General features: G+C 39.6%; 1 protein-coding gene across 1 annotated transcript in view; it reads right to left on the reverse strand.

The window, feature by feature from the left end:
- Positions 1 to 3,235: 3,235 nt before the first annotated feature.
- The window catches only part of HELQ (helicase, POLQ like), a 48,756-nt gene continuing 34,198 nt past the window's right edge, over positions 3,236 to 17,793 (reverse strand). The window contains exons 15-18 of the mRNA XM_066385465.1: positions 14,702 to 14,875; positions 11,360 to 11,473; positions 10,236 to 10,370; positions 3,236 to 3,829 (exon numbers count right to left, since the gene is read on the reverse strand). Coding sequence (XP_066241562.1) covers positions 3,737 to 3,829; positions 10,236 to 10,370; positions 11,360 to 11,473; positions 14,702 to 14,875 — 516 coding nt within the window. The 3' untranslated portion in view covers positions 3,236 to 3,736. The remainder of the gene's footprint in view (positions 3,830 to 10,235; positions 10,371 to 11,359; positions 11,474 to 14,701; positions 14,876 to 17,793) is intronic.

Below are 17,793 nucleotides of genomic sequence, written 5' to 3' on the forward strand. Positions count from 1 at the left end.
ATAATAGGCCCTAGGCCCTGGCTGGTTGGCTCAGTGGTAGAGCATCGGCCTGGCGTGTGGAAGTCCGGGTTCGATTCCCAGCCAGGGCACACAGGAGAAGCGCCCATCTGCTTCTCCACCCCTCCCCCTCTCCTTCCTCTCTGTCTCTCTCTTCCCCTCCCGCAGCCAGCCGAGGCTCCATTGGAGCAAAAGATGGCCCGGACGCTGGGCATGGCTCCTTGGCCTCTGCCTCAGGCGCTAGAGTGGCTCTGGTCGCGACAGAGTGACGCCCCGGATGGGCAGAGCATCACCCCCTGGTAGGTATGCCTCGTGGATCCCGGTTGGGCGCATGCGGGAGTCTGTCTGACTGCCTCCCCGTTTCCAGCTTCAGAAAAATACAAAACAAACAAACAAAAAAAAACCACAAAAAAAGTATAATAATGTTTACATCTATTTAGTGTTATTTTTTGTCATAATGGAACAGACTTCATAAGCTGTAGTGATTCTTGTGGGAGAAGGTTCTTTGCCCACTCTTGTGGTTTTCATTTGTTTTTTTCCACAAGTTGGGGAGAAGGGGTGGTAGGCAGAGAAATCAATAACTAGTACAGGTAACACTTCATCACAGTGGAAATGATGGATAATTCAGTGAATGGAACTGGAACAAATGGCTACCTTGTGTTTTAGAAAAACTTATTCAGCTGAGCCCTGACCAGTTAGTTCAGATGGGTAGTGTCAGCCTGAGCACAGGGGTTGCCAGATCGATCCCAAGTCAGGGCACATAAAGAAACAGATTGATGTCCCTATCTTTCTCTCTCTCAAATCAGTAATAAAAAAAATTAAAAACATACTCAGTTGAATGTCTACCTAGATTTTTAAACCAAATTAAATTTTAGGTAAATGAAAAGGGTTGAATGTGAAATTTTTGATGGTGTCATCTGACTTTGATGGTTAGCATCCAAGACATTCACTTCAGTTCTTCCTATCAGTTCCGTTGCCGTTGTGGTTTGAGAGTGTGACCATGAAACGTTTCTTTCTGTGTAAGCCTGACACCTTTGGATGAGCATCACTTCAGACTGAGAAATCGTGTTTCTTATCTGAGAGAGAGAGAGAAAGAGAGAGAGAGGGAGGGAGGAAGGTAAAGAGATGAGAAGTATCAACTCATAGTTGCATCACGTTAGTTGGTCCTTGATTGCTTCTCATACATGACTTGACCCGGTGGCTCAAGCACAACCAGTGATCCCTGTTCAAGCCTTTGGGCTCAAGCTAGCAAGCTTGGAATCATGTCGATGATCTCGCACTTAAGCCAGCGACCTCTGGGTTTCAGGGACCCCGGAGTCTGGGGCCAACATTCAGTCCGGTTCATTAAATTCTTAAGTGTATTTAAGTATATTTTTATACTCCATTCTGTTCCCACTGATCTACTGTTCCTTCTACTCTAGAACTCGTTTTAATTTCCTTACATTTTAATATCTTTTAGAGCTAATTCCCCATCACTCTACCTGATACAGCCTTTCAGTTGCACTGCCCTAGAGAAACACTGACTGGGGTGACAGGCTGTGCTGGTCTGCAGGTACAGGTATTCCCATTTCTGTAAGGGCGCCACTCCCCGGCCTTTCCATCTCTAATTATAAATTAGTAAGTTAAATGGAGAGCCAGTCTCTTATAAATTGGCTAACAAGAATCAGGCTCACATACAGCCTTACTTACTTGGGCAAACTGGAAATGCTAGAGTTTCTAGGTTGAAAACTGAAGACTGAACCATACTTTTATAGTCTTTTTAGCTGGAACAAATGGAACATGAATACATGCAGTGAAGCCCAAGGTTCTCCTAAGACATGAGGGTACCACACTTTGATTCATGTAAAGGGTGGGGAGGACATGTAATGCTAGGGGATAAAATCAAGGCCAGTTGAAAAGAATACTTAGAAGGGATCAAGTAGGCAAATTCTATCAAGACAATATTGTATAATGGCTCAGTGCACAGACTTTAGGTTGGGACTGCCTGGGTCTGAATCCCTGCCCTGCAACTAACTAGTATATGACCACGGGCAAGTTACTTTAATTACTCTATGTCTCAGTTTACTCATCTGTAAAATGGGGACAATAACAGTATTTGTCTTATAGTGCTGTTGTAAGGATGAAATTCATCACATAAATTAGCACTTATAATAGTGCCTGGCACAGAGAAATTACTCAGTAACTGTTACATTATAATGATCTTAAGCATTAAGGCACAAAGACTGTGAATCTATTTGCAAAGTTTCCAATGGCTGTCTCAGACTTTAACTAAACCAGTTCAGTATTAATAAATACTGCTAGATATTACTTTTTTCTATAGATAATCAGTCATCTACATTTGCACTATAAATTTGAACAGGGAGGGGAAGAGGCAATATTGAATTGTGTTTGATGAGAATCTTTAATTGTTCATTTCGGTAGTATTCTTCACAGAGGCTGCAGTGACTTGCATTAGATGCTGTGTGCCATACAAGGGCGATAAATAAAGGTCTCAGCCTTCCAGGAGATTTGAAACTAACAAGATTAAAAAAGGACAGGTTTGCTGAGGGTCCCAGTGAACTGCGAGCTGCTTCAGGGCATTTCCAGGAGTCAGCATCATCATGGCAGAAAACATCAAGAACAAAATCTAGAATTATGACTGCTTTTTTGACAGCCACTTCCCCAACCAGAACCAGAACAGGAACTGTTGGCAGAACTACCTGGGCTTCCACTGCTGTGAGAAGGCAATGACCACTAAAGGGGGTGAGGTCTCCATGTGCGAATGGTCCACATCTGTGGTGTCGGCCTAGGAAGACCGCCAAGCACAAGGCGTGTTTCCTGGAAAGACTTGAACTGGCTCCACTGTCTCTCTTCTGTCCTCCATCCTTCTCCCAGGATGGTGAAGGGGGACCTGCGTATATCCCACCCTGGGATCCTGAACCATGGCTAAAGTAATAGTTAATACTTGTTTAAAAGTGTAAAAAAGAATACATGGGTATAAATGAGGGGCTCACAATACTTACAGGAGAACCCATGTATGGGGTGGGGATGAGAATAAACTTGAACTATTTCATAGAGGAGACAGTATTTGAGCATTTTAGTTGACGAAGTATATTCCAAAGATAATTTTTTATGTATTGGGAATAAAATAAAGCAGTTAGAAACGAAGGGTTTGGAAATCTCAGGGAAAATTCTGGAATTTCAAATATACTGCTCACAAAAATTAGAGGATATTTCAAAATGAATATAAAGCGATAAATAAAAGAAGCACTTGATTCTTTTTTATTAAACAAGAACATCAGAAAAGCAAATGACAAGTCAAAGAAAGTTGTTCAATTATGCAAATGGGGTGCAAAACCAACTTTTATTTCATTGGTGAAAATGCACTATACAAAAGGCTGAAAGTACTGGAGTATCTGCACGTTCCCTGAGCCCTAATTTGTGTGAGCTGTGTAGTGCAGTTGGATGAAGGAAATGGGTAAGAGAATGATGACAAATCTGGTTACAAAGGTAGGCTGCACCAATGTTAAGGAAGCTTCGGATTTCATTTTTTGAGCTGAGAAATAATATGTTAATATTATTTGATCAAGTATTACTGGGAAGGTTACTGTAGTTATGGGTGAGAGGTATATTCAAACATTACCCATAATTCTGGAAATATAATTGAAGTGTATTTTTTATTTATAAATTATATAAGGAATTCTTAATAAAACATATGTACAAGAAATAATTCATATTTGAAAATGCTCATCAGATAGCTTCATGCCTTTTCAGTGGAAGGGAAATCAGAGGGTAATCTCAGCAGTTCTTCTGCTTCTTCTTGCAAAGCCTCTGCTTTTTCATGCAACAGCATCTATGATAAAAACATCACGACATGAGGCCAAAATACACATTGCTGGAGAAATGCTAATATTTTTACCTCCTGAATCCGTACATATCAGCAATCTATACGTTAAAACTAATAATGAAATTGAAAAATGGCTACTTAAGAAAAAGCGATTATAGTAAATGACGCCGAAGCATTTAATTGAAGCCATTTTAGCTGATTGCTACATTTGGTATACCAAAAATAAAAGGGCTCTAATACTCTCAAAGATTTCTCTTATTGAAGACTCAGCCACTTAAAAATTAATGTTTAATCTATACAACCTAAGACAACTTTGTAAAAATTTAGTTAGCTCTTGAAAACATTATCCATTATGTATGCGTTTTATTTTTCCTCAATATTTAGTATGCTATCTTTAAAAAATGCTATCATTTTTTCAAAGAAAAATTTTATTCAAGTTCCTAAAATTAACATGGCTAATTTCAAAAGACATATAATAAGCAAAGAAAGCATTCTAAACATGGTACATAGATGTAAATGAATATTTACTGAATTATTTTTCTCTTTTAGAAACCTAAAATATGATGACATATTACCATTTATGACAACGCAGATGTACCTTGAGAACATTATACTGAGTGAAATAGGTAAATTGAAAAAAGATTAGAATTATATGATTTCACACACAGGTGGGATATAAAAATGAGACTTATGGACATAGATAGAAGTGAAGTGGTTACCAGGGAGAGGGGGATGTGGAGGCAGGAAGGGAGTCAAGAAAGACAAATATATGGTGACAAAAAATGATTTGACTTTGGGTGATGGGTATACAACATAATCAACAGTTCAAATGCTATAGAAATGTTTACCTGAAACCTGTGTACTCTTATTGATTGTCACCCCATTAAATTTAACTTTCTAAATAAAATTACAAAAAAGAAACTTGAAATAAAATGTTATAGCTGGGCTTTATGTATATATATTGGGGTGAAGTATTTTTACTACTTCCGTTACCAAGTTTTATAATAAAAAGTTTAGCAAAATCACAAAGGAAAAATTTCACGACACAAAGTGAAAATGAAATACCTATTCTCTACTAATTTGATATAAAGCATAGCATTACATATATAAAAAGACTAAAAGGTAATTATGTAAGCTTTACAGCAGCTGAGGTAAGGGTGACCAAGTACAATGACTCTCCTAACACATCCTCTAGAAACCATACAGATCAACAAGTAAACTACACAAAAACCATGCATCAGCATTACTAAGAATACAGAGACCACCGTTAACTTTAAATTACTCATAGTTTAAAAAAATCTACCAATTTCTAGCAGAGCCATTCTCAAGCTCCCACTACAAAGTGTTTGCAGAGATCAAGTTGGGTTTGAGAAAAACTACACAAAAAAGAGAAGAGGGAAAACAGAGGGTCTCAGATGAAATAAAATCACCTCCAGATAGAGAAGGGCTGCCCTAAGTACAAAAATACTAAGAACAGAATCTTGGTAGATTAAAGCATTGTTATAAGAAAGAACTTGAAGTGTGTGAAACTCTAGAAGGCAGTCTTAAAAAGGCAATACCTCTAGAGCAAAGAAGAGTAAAAAGGAGAGGTGTCTTTTGCAAGCTAAGCAGTAAGGGAAAAATATAAGGGCAAAATTTAGAAGCCTGTAGGAAAATTAAGGAAATTTTAAAAATCAAAGAATGCCATTCTTCCTTGCGTTTCTCTTCCACTCTAAGCCACCCATTAAGGACACTATACTTTGCTATACTGACAGAAAGACTCTTGAACTAGGATTCTCATTAACCACTTGAATGGCTATTCATCCCTGTCTAAGAAATGCAGAGGCATAAGCAGCTCTCATTATACAAGTCTAGTCTATAAAAAGAAAAAATAACAAAGTGCTTCAGCTCATAAATATTTCTTTCCCTGAAAGCATATCATGAAGCACAAATATATAATATTCAAAACAGAGTTAAATAGTCTCAAATAAACACTTGAAGACATGGGTAAAAACACATTCTGAATAAGATGCTCAAAACTAAAAACGGAAATTGACCAAAATCAGGAAAAAAAATGAAACAAAGGTTGAAGCTCAGGAAAGAAACAGAAGAAAAAGGTAAAATTATATCAGAAATAAAAAATAAATAATGAGATATCCAAGGAAGAATAGATTTAAAGAAAAACCTAACTAGGGTCATTGCGAGGAGAGGGAAAGAAAAACAATCATAATATAGAAATGAGATAAAGAAAGAAGTAAAAAAGTCAGAGAAATTGAAGGGGAAGACGGGCAAAAAAGACCCAAGGTACACAATTGGAGATGCTGAAAAAAGACAACCTAAGCAATGGGTCAGAGCTCATATTTAGAACTACAACCTGAAAAAAACTTCCAGAAATAAAATAAAATAAGATATATCCTTGAAAAATTATTTGAATTTAAAGCTAAAGAAAACAGGTTTGTGATTTATATATTCAACACAAGAATAAAAACTCAACTCCTAAGGATTGGGGTGGAGAACTAAAATGAAATACAAACAGCATCTGTGTTTCAAATATATAACATAACCACAGCTTTAAAAAAGCAACACTTGAGGCCCTGGCCAGTTGGCTCAGCGGTAGAGCGTCGGCCTGGCGTGCAGGGGACCCGGGTTCGATTCCCGGCCAGGGCACATAGGAGAAGCGCCCATTTGCTTCTCCACCCCCCCCCCCCTTCCTCTCTGTCTCTCTCTTCCCCTCCCGCAGCCAAGGCTCCATTGGAGCAAAGATGGCCCGGGTGCTGGGGATGGCTCCTTGGCCTCTGCCCCAGGCACTAGGGTGGCTCTGGCAGAGCGACGCCCCGGAGGGGCAGAGCATCGCCTCTGGTAGGCGTGCTGGGTGGATCCCGGTCGGGCACATGCGGGAGTCTGTCTGTCTCTCCCCGTTTCCAGCTTCAGAAAGAAAAAAAAAAAAAAGCAACACTTGAGCACATTAGTTCAATTTCATAGTCTCAAACTAAAGAACTATAAATAAATACTAAATTCTAGTTAGTAAGTCCCCCCCTTTTATGTTAAAGCATAAAGTGGTATGCTTTAACAATTCTAAAATTAGTTTCAGTATATTCTAGGATTCAGCAAAATAGATAAATATATTGATGAAAATAGGAGTCAGGTTTTTCACTTTTGGAGAAACGAACTAAAAATATGAGAAGGGGGAAGAACACAATGAGTCCTATAGTGGATTAAAGATGACTGGAAAATTTTTGACACCTCTATCGACAGATGGGATTTAATTCTCCTCTTGAACCAGTGCTAACCTTGGTGATTCACTTGTAAGTAATAAAATACAGTGGAAATGATTCTGCATGATTTTCAGGACTCTGTCAAAAGGAAGCTTTTTAAATTTCTGTCTTGGTTTCTTAGAATGAAATCATCCCAGGATCTCTTGAAGGCTCCCTTCCCAAAGCCCAGCAACCATGCTGTAGGAAACCCACCTATGTGGAGATTAAAAATAGTTGGCCCTGGCCGGTTGGCTCAGCGGTAGAGCGTCGGCCTGGCGTGCAGGAGACCCGGGTTTGATTCCCAGCCAGGGCACATAGGAGAAGCGCCCATTTGCTTCTCCACCCCTCCCCCTTCCTTCCTCTCTGTCTCTCTCTTCCCCTCCCGCAGCCGAGGCTCCATTGGAGCAAAGATGGCCCGGGCGCTGGGGATGGCTCCTTGGCCTCTGCCCCAGGCGCTAGAGTGGCTCTGGTCACGGCAGAGCGAGGCCCCAGAGGGGCAGAGCATCGCCCCCTGGTGGGCAGAGTGTCGCCCCTGGTGGGCGTGCCGGGTGGATCCCGGTCGGGCGCATGCGGGAGTCTGTCTGACTGTCTCTCCCCGTTTCCAGCTTCAGAAAAATACAAAAAAAAAAAAAAAAAAAAGTTAAATAAGAAACCTACAATGTTTAAAAAGACATGATAACAAATTGAACAAAAGGGGACAGAGAATAAAATAAAAAGAACCTTTAAACCCTTGAATTTCAACAGAAAGGAGGCAGATTGAGAATGCTACCTAGCTGCAGACATGGGCCGTTACTTGTGGAAAAGAAAGGGTGATTCAGATGAGGGAATCCAAAGCTAGGAAGAATCACTCTCAGGGAGAACTGGATCCTAAGCAGGGAACAATCCATATGTGCCTGGCTGGATATCAGAATCGCTTCTATGTCCACCCACTGTCCCTCTTTGGAATAGTCACTGTGGTTATCCCAGCCTTCCTCACCGTTGCAGGTGTGTATTTCTTCAGCTGTTCTCAAGGAACATCACCTGTACCTAGACTTGGTTTAGAAGAAATACTGGACCTCGAGGTCCAGCCTGAGTCTGATTCCATAAGGGAATATATCTTTTACAGATAAATCTATTTTATAAGTGGGAGAAATGTAAATAATTTGTGACCAGGGGCCAAACATTAAAGATGACTGAAAACTATGGGCATACCCCTCATGGAGAGAGGGAGGTCTAATTCCCTTTCCTTTCAGTACGGGCTGATCTTAATGGCCTTCTAGGAACAAACAATATAGAGCAGAAGGGCCTCTACATAACTTCTGAAGTTAGTCCAGAAGATCTCTTGTATTTTCTGCCTCGATTTCTCAAAATGTTCACTCTCTGGACATTTCTTCTCACACCTGGTTGCCATGGCACGAGGGATGTGGAAAGGCCACGTCACCCCAGGTAACAGTGCTTTCACCTGCCAGCCAGGTGAGTGAGCGTCTTGGGTATCCAATCCAGCCAAGACTACAGCCTCAACTGAAATCTGACTATAACTGCATGAGATTCCACATAAGACTCACCCAGCTGAAAGCTTCCAGAATTCCTACTCAGAAAAAATATGAGCAAAATAAAACAGCTGTTTTAAGCCGCAAAGGCAGATGACACTTCCTTAATCAAATGACCAAAGTTAACATTAGTAATTGAACAGACTGGCAGCCTCTGGCTTCTGGCACAATGTCCTAAGAAGGACACACATCATTTCTGTGGCATTACTGCAAAAAACTGCATAACCTCAATATAATCCTAACTGGTTTCCCTATTTCCATTCTTGCTCCCCTATTTGCAGCCTTTGACCTACTCTTCTACTCAAAATCCTGCAAAAACATCTCCATTTTTCTCTTTCAAGCTATGTGGAAAGTGAAAGGAATGGCTGGAACCAGAGCATGTATTTTGGTCCATAAGGTGGAAGCCGTGAATTGAGGATGAGACAGAAGTACGCGTCACTGGATACAACAGTGATTCCCCGTATCGGCTATGAATTGCTTATGCTTGAACTGGTCTAATAAGCTTTTAAAATTTAAAGTCATTTCTATGGACAGTGTTACTACAGCTCCATTGGTATCCTTAATAATATATAGCCTAACTCCATATTCCTGTCTGTATTACTAATTTAGCTATGTTACCTTGGGTAATCACTTTTTTTAAATCTCATTTATTTATTCAAATATATATTAAACGTCTACTCTAGGCTGAGTACTGTGCTAGCTGCTATTACAATGGAAATGACTCTAACTTCATCCCTACCAACCCCAAGGCTCCTAATCTAATGAAAAAGGTCAGTTTTAGAGTCATCAAACTGGAGATAACACTGACTCGACTCAGCTCTCGGGACTGTTGTAAAGATCAATGAAGTCATCTGTGAGCACCATCCAAAAAAGATGGAAATTTAATTTTTAGCTCATTCTTATATGTATATGACAACAATGTATCAATGAAGTTTTTAAAAAGCTAAGCAGTTTCAGGCTACAAGAATGGAATTGCAGTTGAAATCAAGAAGGAAATGATCCCAAACTGCTATGTAATGGCTTTCCCCACACGGAGTAGGAAGGTAATGACACACAGGACCGCATCCAGCAAAGGGTAAGCAGGACAGTGACAGGTTATTTACTACGGATGAAAGAAAAAGAAGAGAGACACTCTTGTTGGCAGTGAGAACTGTTTTTAAGTATGTGAAAAACTACCCTGAGGATGACAAAATAGTTCCAGAGGGTAGTATTACGACGTAATGGCCAACATTTTAAGAAGGCAAAATTGAGCCTCATTATAATGGGATGCCTTTTGTAATACTAAGTGTGTCCAAAAATAGAACTCTATAATTTTTGAGGTTGTAAACTTCTTGTCAGTGAAGGTATTGTAGGGTGAGAAGACCAGATGCTGAGGGTGCTGTTGACAGGACTTCTGTGAAAAGGTTGTAAGGAGGCAGAATTCAATGAGTTAGATTTCCTTGTACTTCAATGAAGTCTTGAAACTGTCGATTTTTGGAGGTCCTTTTTCTCTTTATAGTAGGCCCTGTATCATAATGGGTGCACTATTTTTATCCATGTATTATGAGTTTATACTTTTCTGTTTGTCATTAAATATTTCTGTTTTCATGTCTAAGGTATAAAGAGAGAACAACACAAAATATCATAAAGGTGAACAAATGGTTTACTTACCTTTGCTGATGCAACAATTTGCTTGGCCTGGCGTCTTGATAAATGCTCAATTGTCCTTATTAGCACTTCAGGATCTGCATTAGCCAAGTGCACTAGACTTTTATAACCTGCATTGTATAACTGTTTTGCTCGACCCTGAAAAGTATTATAAAAAATCAGTAGGATCAGAATTTGGGATTTGAAAACAATAATTAAATGTTGAATTGAAGAGGAAAATTTCACACGAAAGAGACAGGAATATACTAAAGTAAAGAAATAAAAATGAAGAGAGAACACATCAGAATCCTGAGGAATTTAAAAGATGTATTTTGGTGCTTCCAATGTGACTGCGAGAGAGCCCTTCAGTCAGCTGTGTGTGCAATCAGCAGTGAGAAGTCCATTATGGCACTTAGAAAACAGGCATTACTTCAGACCCCAATCAAAATGTTGTAGACTAATATCCTTCAAATGTTCTTACCATCTACTCAGGAAACTATAGGTGCGTGGTGTGGTGTGTGTGGGTGAGGTGTGGTGCGTTTGAGTGTGAGGTGTGGATGTGGTGGGTGTGGGTGTGGTGTGTGTGGATGTGGTGGGTGCGGGTGTGGTGTGTGTGGATGTGGTGTGTGTGGGTGTGGTGGGTGTGGATGTGGTAGGTGTGGGTGTGGTGTGTGTGGGTGTGAGGTGTGGGTGTGTGTTCCCAAGCAGAAGAGTTCCTCTGATTCAAGACCTGAATAACAGAGAATAAAATTAAGGGTTGGTCAAGAGAGACAGCTGAAAAACCAGCTGAGAATACTTTCTTCTGTCTCTTAAAACATGTGAATAAGGCTTGTTACCACCGAGTCACCAGTACTTTAAATAAGAACAGAGTCTAAGCTGATGGAAGGCAATTCTTCACTGAAGAAGAGATGCTAAGGATCAGTGGTAGCACACATATACTTGGGGAATGTCATCTTATCCCTACTGTTATTTTATTCACATGTGTGCTCCTGGGTTAACAAGGGATTTCTAGGAGACCATGGAAGCAATTTATCTTAAAAACAATCAATCAAACAAACCCATGCTATAAGGCTGTTGTCATTTACCCTATGACAAGACTTCACAGTTAGTTGAAATCATCTCAATTGGGAAACTGGGAGGCTACTAACCTCTAAAACTCCAGTCACTTCCATGAGAGGGATCAGTTCTGCCTTTACACAGTAAGTCAATTTCTTCGTAAGTTCCACCAAAAGGGCTCTATAAACCCAAAACTCTTCAAGTTCCTGCCGAACACAAAGAGATATACAGAATTTAAAACTGGTAAGTTATTTCAAAGTTTAGTTTGCGTGCTAGGGAGTTCAGAGAGACTATTCCCTTATGTAAGTTCTGGGACTTAGGTTAAGCCAGAGGTGAACAATAATTCCATGCAAAATTATTTTAAGGAAACATGGCAGAGACTCTGATGAACTTGATGAATAGTTTTGGGATGAGGAAAAAATACAAAAAAGTAAGTCAATAAGAAGAGTTCTACTCAGTTTTATCAAAATACCAGAAAGTGAAAGCATATTTTTTCTTTCCCAAATGACTGAAAATAATACCTACTTCTGGGAATTCACTCTGAAGACAAAATACAAATATGGAATGATTCAAATGCAAGCTGATGCTCAGAGCAACAATACTTAAACAATAAAAATACTAGGAGCTATGGGTGAATAATTGTTAACGCTGGATGGGTAAATGGGTATTCGTTATATTATTTTTGTCTTCTTTTGTATACGCCTGCAATTTTCTATAATAGTTTATTTTTTAAGTCTCTTTCTAACCTTTTGGTATCATTGTGAGAGTATGTGATACAGGGAATAGCATCAGTTAGTCACTTTGTGACCACTGCTCAAGATAAAAGAGTAAAAAGAAGATACCTTGACTAAAGCCACTGAATCAATCACTCCTGGAACTGCCCTCGCTCTAGCTTTCCTATTACCTAAGATAATCTTTTTTCTTATTGTTTAATCTATTTTTTTTAGTTGTAGGTAAAAACATCTTGATTAATACAATTAGTGTCTTATTTTATATGACTTAATAATTATTTAAAAAGAAAAAACTTTAAAATAGACATTCACGAAAGCACAAGTTGTTAGGTAGGTTTTTCCTAAGATCGACCATCAAATTATATTAGTTGTTTTTCAAGTTCAATATAGTCTTTAACTTGAACAATTCTACAAGCTGAAGTCCTTATGGCTCTAATTAAAACAAAGGGATAGCATATTAGGAAAAATATCTTTAAATATGAAGAACAAAAAACAGAAAATTTAAAATATATTTTAAAGGCTGGCTTGTTACTACTCAATTTTGTCTATTGCTTCGCAAGCATGTGATTAGGAAATGTAAGCCAATATTTTAAAAAGTCAGCATAAGTAGTAGAAGATATTTAGAAAGATAAATTTGCTAAAATAATTATAATTCAACCCAAAGTCAAGTATTTTGGATTATTTACTCATTAGTACACGTGACAGAACCAATTGCCATGTACACATACAAAATATGGAGATTTAATAGGGAAAATGAAGTTGATTTTAAGTCTAAAAATAAAATTCATGGGAAAAAATGTTTTTTAAAAATCAAGTATAGGGCCTGACTGGGCGGTGGTGCAGTGGATAGAATGTAGGACTGGGATGCGGAGGACCCAGGTTTGAGACCCCGAGGTCGCCAGCTTGAGCGCGGGCTCATCTGGTTTGAGCAAAAAAAAAAAAAAAAAGCTCACCACCTTGAGCCCAGGGTCCCTGGCTCGAACAATGGATTACTCGGTCAGCTGTAGCCCCATGGTCAAGGCACATATGAGAAAGCAATCAATGAACAACTAAAGTGTTGCAACAAAAAACTGATGATTGATGCTCCTCATCTCTCTCTGTTCCTGTCTGTTCCTATCTATCCCTCTCTCTGACACTCTCTCTGTCTCTATAAAAAAATAAATAAAATAAAATAAAATAAATATGGAGATTTAAGATACGGAAAATGAAGTTGATTTTAAGTCTAAAAATAAAATTCATGGGAAAAAACGTTTTTTAAAAATCAAGTATAGGCCCTGGCCGGTTGGCTCAGTGGTAGAGCGTCGGCCTGGCGTGCGGGGGACCCGGGTTCGATTCCCAGCCAGGGCACATAGGAGAAGCGCCCGTTTGCTTCTCTACCCCCCACCCCCCTCCTTCCTCTCTGTCTCTCTCTTCCCCTCCCGCAGCCAAGGCTCCATTGGAGCAAAGATGGCCCGGGCGCTGGGGATGGCTCCTTGGCCTCTGCCCCAGGCGCTAGAGTGGCTCTGGTCGCAACAGAGCGATGCCCCGGAGGGGCAGAGCATCGCCCCCTGGTGGGCAGAGCATCGCCCCTGGTGGGCGTGCCGGGTGGATCTTGGTCGGGCGCATGCGGGAGTCTGTCTGACTGTCTCTCCCCGTTTCCAGCTTCAGAAAAATACAAAAAAAAAAAAAAAAAAAAATCAAGTATAGGGCCTGACTGGGCAGTGGTGCAGTGGATAGTGTCGGACTGGGATGCGGAAGACTCAGGTTCGAGACCCCGAGGTCGCCAGCTTGAGCACGGGCTCATCTGGTTTGAGCAAGGGGTTACTTGGTCTGGTGAAGGCCCGCAGTCAAGGCACATATGAGAAAGCAATCAATGAACAACTAAGGTGTCACAACAAAAAACTAATAATTGATGCTTCTCATCTCTCTCCGTTCCTGTCTGTCCCTATCTATCCCTCTCTCTGCCTCTCTCTCTGTCCCTGTAAAAAAAAAAAAAATCTAGTATAGGAACAAATATAAAAACAGTATTATGCTACCCAATACTAAGAAATTTAAATATAGCAAAAATGGCTTATATTATAAATTCATCAAAAATCATCTGAGTAGAAAAGTCTGGCAAGCTTTACTGTGTTATTTAAGGAAATTCTGAAAGCTTCTTTTTAACAAATCTATCTCAAATGCATATGGCCAAAATAAAGTTTTCTCCTTGAGTTACTTTATAAAATAAACATTTGTTGTAGAAGTCTAAAGTAGCTGCCTGACATTGAAAGCAAAAGCAGTAAATTACTGAGACAATCTAAAGAACATGAAACGAAGTAGTTAAGTAGCTTTGGATATTGACCACATACTAATCAATCATTTCAGGTGGGTGTTATGCATGAGGAGGACATATACAGAATCCACATTAGTGGAGAAATGTCATCTTAAGAGTTGATTTCCAAACACTTGAAACAATTAACGGTGCTTCTAAGAATAGGGATAATTGTGTGCTTTCTACTTGCTCATTATATACTTTAGTTGATTTTGTCATTTTTGTATCTTCACATAAGTATGTAAATTGTGTTTTTCCAAGCCAATAAAAACAAAAAGACACTTTAAATAAATTCTGAGTGCTTTGTAATAACAGAATAAGTCAACAATGAGAAAATACTAACTGGTTTATGAGTTTAATAAGTTAAAATAAGATGATGCACAAAGCACCTAACATCCATTTAATGGCATTACCTCACAGAAGTGTAACACACAAGATGAGAACGTGGCAGCTGCAGTGAGGAGACTCTGTGTATATCCTCGAGGCATATTAAATTTTTCAGACACATTCCAAATGTTGGTCTCTTTGAGCAAGGTATAAAGCACAAAAGACAGGTATAGTCTATTCACAACATCCTTGTTCACCTTCTAAAAAGACAAATAAATTTATGTACTTGAACCTACTAAAAAAAATGTACATTATATTCAAACCAGATAAAAGGTAAAGTGAATGAAATTGTGCTACAGGAGAACAAGGCTAGAATGATTCACAGAAATAAAACAAAGTTTTAATATATATATCTTAGATCAGTGGTTTTCAACCTTGTTACACTTGGGGACCGGTGAAAATAGGAGAATTATTTTGGGAACAGCTAAGGAAGAAATTACCCTGAGCATAAGAAGTGAATCTAAGATCATTGGGTCTCTACTCTTTATATAACATCAGGGTGGTTAACTCCTTCACAAACCAACACGAAATTTCTGGTGGATTGGCCCATAGACCAGTGGTTGAAAACACTGCCTTCAATTAATTCAGATTATCATTTTTCTGAGTATTAAAAAAAAATGCCAAATTGTTTCCAGTTTATATTAAACTTCTTTCTATAGGAAGTGCAGTAGGTTGAATTGTATCCTACCAAAAAATATATTTTTAGGTCTTAACCCTGGTACCTGTGAATGTGATCTTATTTGGGAGTAAGATTTTTGCTGATGTAATTAGTTAAGACTCTTGAGAGAAAACCATCCTGGATGTATAGTGGGCCCTTAGGGCTCTTTATTTAATGTAAATTATAGTAGTTGTTTCTCAAGTTCAACACAGAGTATAAATGTCCTTATAAGAAGAGACGACACAGGAGTGACACAGACGAGAAGGCAATGTGAAGATGGAGGCAGACATTGGAAGGACTCATCTACAAGCCAAGGAAAACCAAGGATTGCCAGCAACCACAGAAAGCTAGGAGACTGGCAAGATGTTTCTCAGAGCTTCCAGAGGGAACCAAACCTGCCAGCATCATAATTGTAGCCTCTGGTCTTCTGAATTGTGAGAGAATAAATTTCTGTTGTTTTAAGACACCCAGTTTCACTTGGGGTGGTGAACACACAATACAAAATACAGAGGATGTATTAGAGAATTGTACACCTGAAACCTATATAATTTTTTTTTCTGTATTTTTCTGAAGCCGGAAACGGGGAGAGACAGTCAGACAGACTCCCACATGCACCCGACCGGGATCCACCCAGCACGCCCACCAGGGGGCGACGCTCTGCCCACCAGGGGGCGATGCTCTGCCCCGCCGGGGCCTAGCTCTGTTGCGACCAGAGCCACTCTAGCGCCTGGGGCAGAGGCCAAGGAGCCATCCCCAGCGCCCGGGCCATCTTTGCTCCAGTGGAGCCTCTGCTGCAGGAGGGGAAGAGAGAGAGAGGAAGGAGAGGTGAAGGGGTGGAGAAGCAGATGGGCGCTTTTCCTGTGTGCCCTGACTGGGAATCGAACCTGGGACTTCTGCACGCCAGGCCGACGCTCCACCACTGAGCCAACCAGCCAGGGCCGAAACCTATATAATTTTATTCACCAATGCTATCTCAATAAATTCAGAAAAAGACACCCAGTTTATGCTAATTTGTAACAGCAGCCCTAGGGAAAAACTACACGGAGAGAAGAAGTTAAGGTTGTATATATGTGTGAATGTGATTATAAATTAGACAAATGCATTTATTTAGATAAATATGTTAATAAGCTTGTCTATATTGTAAACTGTCAATATTAGATTCTATGATTTTCACAGTCATGATAAGTAATTAATGTTCCTAAGTTAAAACACTGAAAGAGAAAAATGCTTTCTATAGTTGTCAGTTCCTATTCCGTCTACCTGCTTTTGCCTGTGGTGTCTAGTAACTATTTTTTATGTAAAATTTTCAAAATTAATGTCATACTAAGTTAGAAACTGAATAGCTCATGCTTAAAATCAGAGGGGGGGGGGAAAGGGTGATCTTGAAAGAGAAAAGGTAGGTATAAAATATAAAATTATATCCTCTACTATAGTAATAGAATGTTTGAGATGAGAATTTGACTGACATATTAAAGAAAATATGAATTAAGATTTTGCATGTTGATATTGGACCACCTATTTAAAAAGCATTAAACTAGCCCAACCGGTGGCAGCACAGTGGAGACAGCATCTACCAGGAACACTGAAACCCCAGGTTCAAAATCCCAAGATCACTGGCTTGAGCACTGGCTTATCCATGCATGCAGAATCACCAGCTTGAGCGTGGGATTATCGACATGATCCCTTGGTCGCTGGCTTGAGCAAGGGGTCATTGGCTCGGCTGGAGTCCCATGTTAAGGTACATATGAGAAAGCAATCAGTGAACAACTACAGTGCTGCAACTATGAGTTGATGCTTCCCATCTCCCTCCCTCCCTTCCTGTCTGTCTGTAATAATAATAATAAATAAAAAACATGGGGGAGATGGTAGATAATTAGGTTTCAATGGAGTATAGATTATCAAAGAAAATTAAAAATGGCCTGACCAGGTAGTGGCGCAGTGGATAGAGTGTTGGACTGGGACGCGGAGGAACCAGGTTCAAAACCCTGAGGTCTTCAGCTTGAATGTTGGTTCATCTGGTTTGAGCAAGGCTCACCAGCTTGAGCCTAAGGTCACTGGCTTGAGCAAGGGGTCACTCGCTCTGCTGTAGCCTCCCAGTCAAGGCACATATGAGAAAGCAATCAATGAACAACTAAGGTGCTGCAACAAAGAATTGATGCTTCTCATCTCTCTCCCTTCATGTCTGTCTGTTCTATCTGTCCCTGTCTCTATCTCTGTATCTGTCACACACACACAAAAAGAAAATGAAAAATGAAAAAAAGTATATATTATGAGGTATGAAATTATATTAACTTAAGGAATTTGAAGGCATATTAGCTAAAGAATTATTTTTACTGCTCTTACAGTGTATGTACTAGACACTTGCTTCATGTTTATTGACTGAACTTTAAAACCCCCCAAAATACTAAGATATCAAACAAAACAGTATTAGTTTATCCACTTCAACCTTCTAGAATGGTT

The sequence above is a fragment of the Saccopteryx leptura genome, chromosome 5, assembly GCF_036850995.1.
Source record: "Saccopteryx leptura isolate mSacLep1 chromosome 5, mSacLep1_pri_phased_curated, whole genome shotgun sequence".
Classification (NCBI taxonomy): domain Eukaryota; kingdom Metazoa; phylum Chordata; class Mammalia; order Chiroptera; family Emballonuridae; genus Saccopteryx; species Saccopteryx leptura.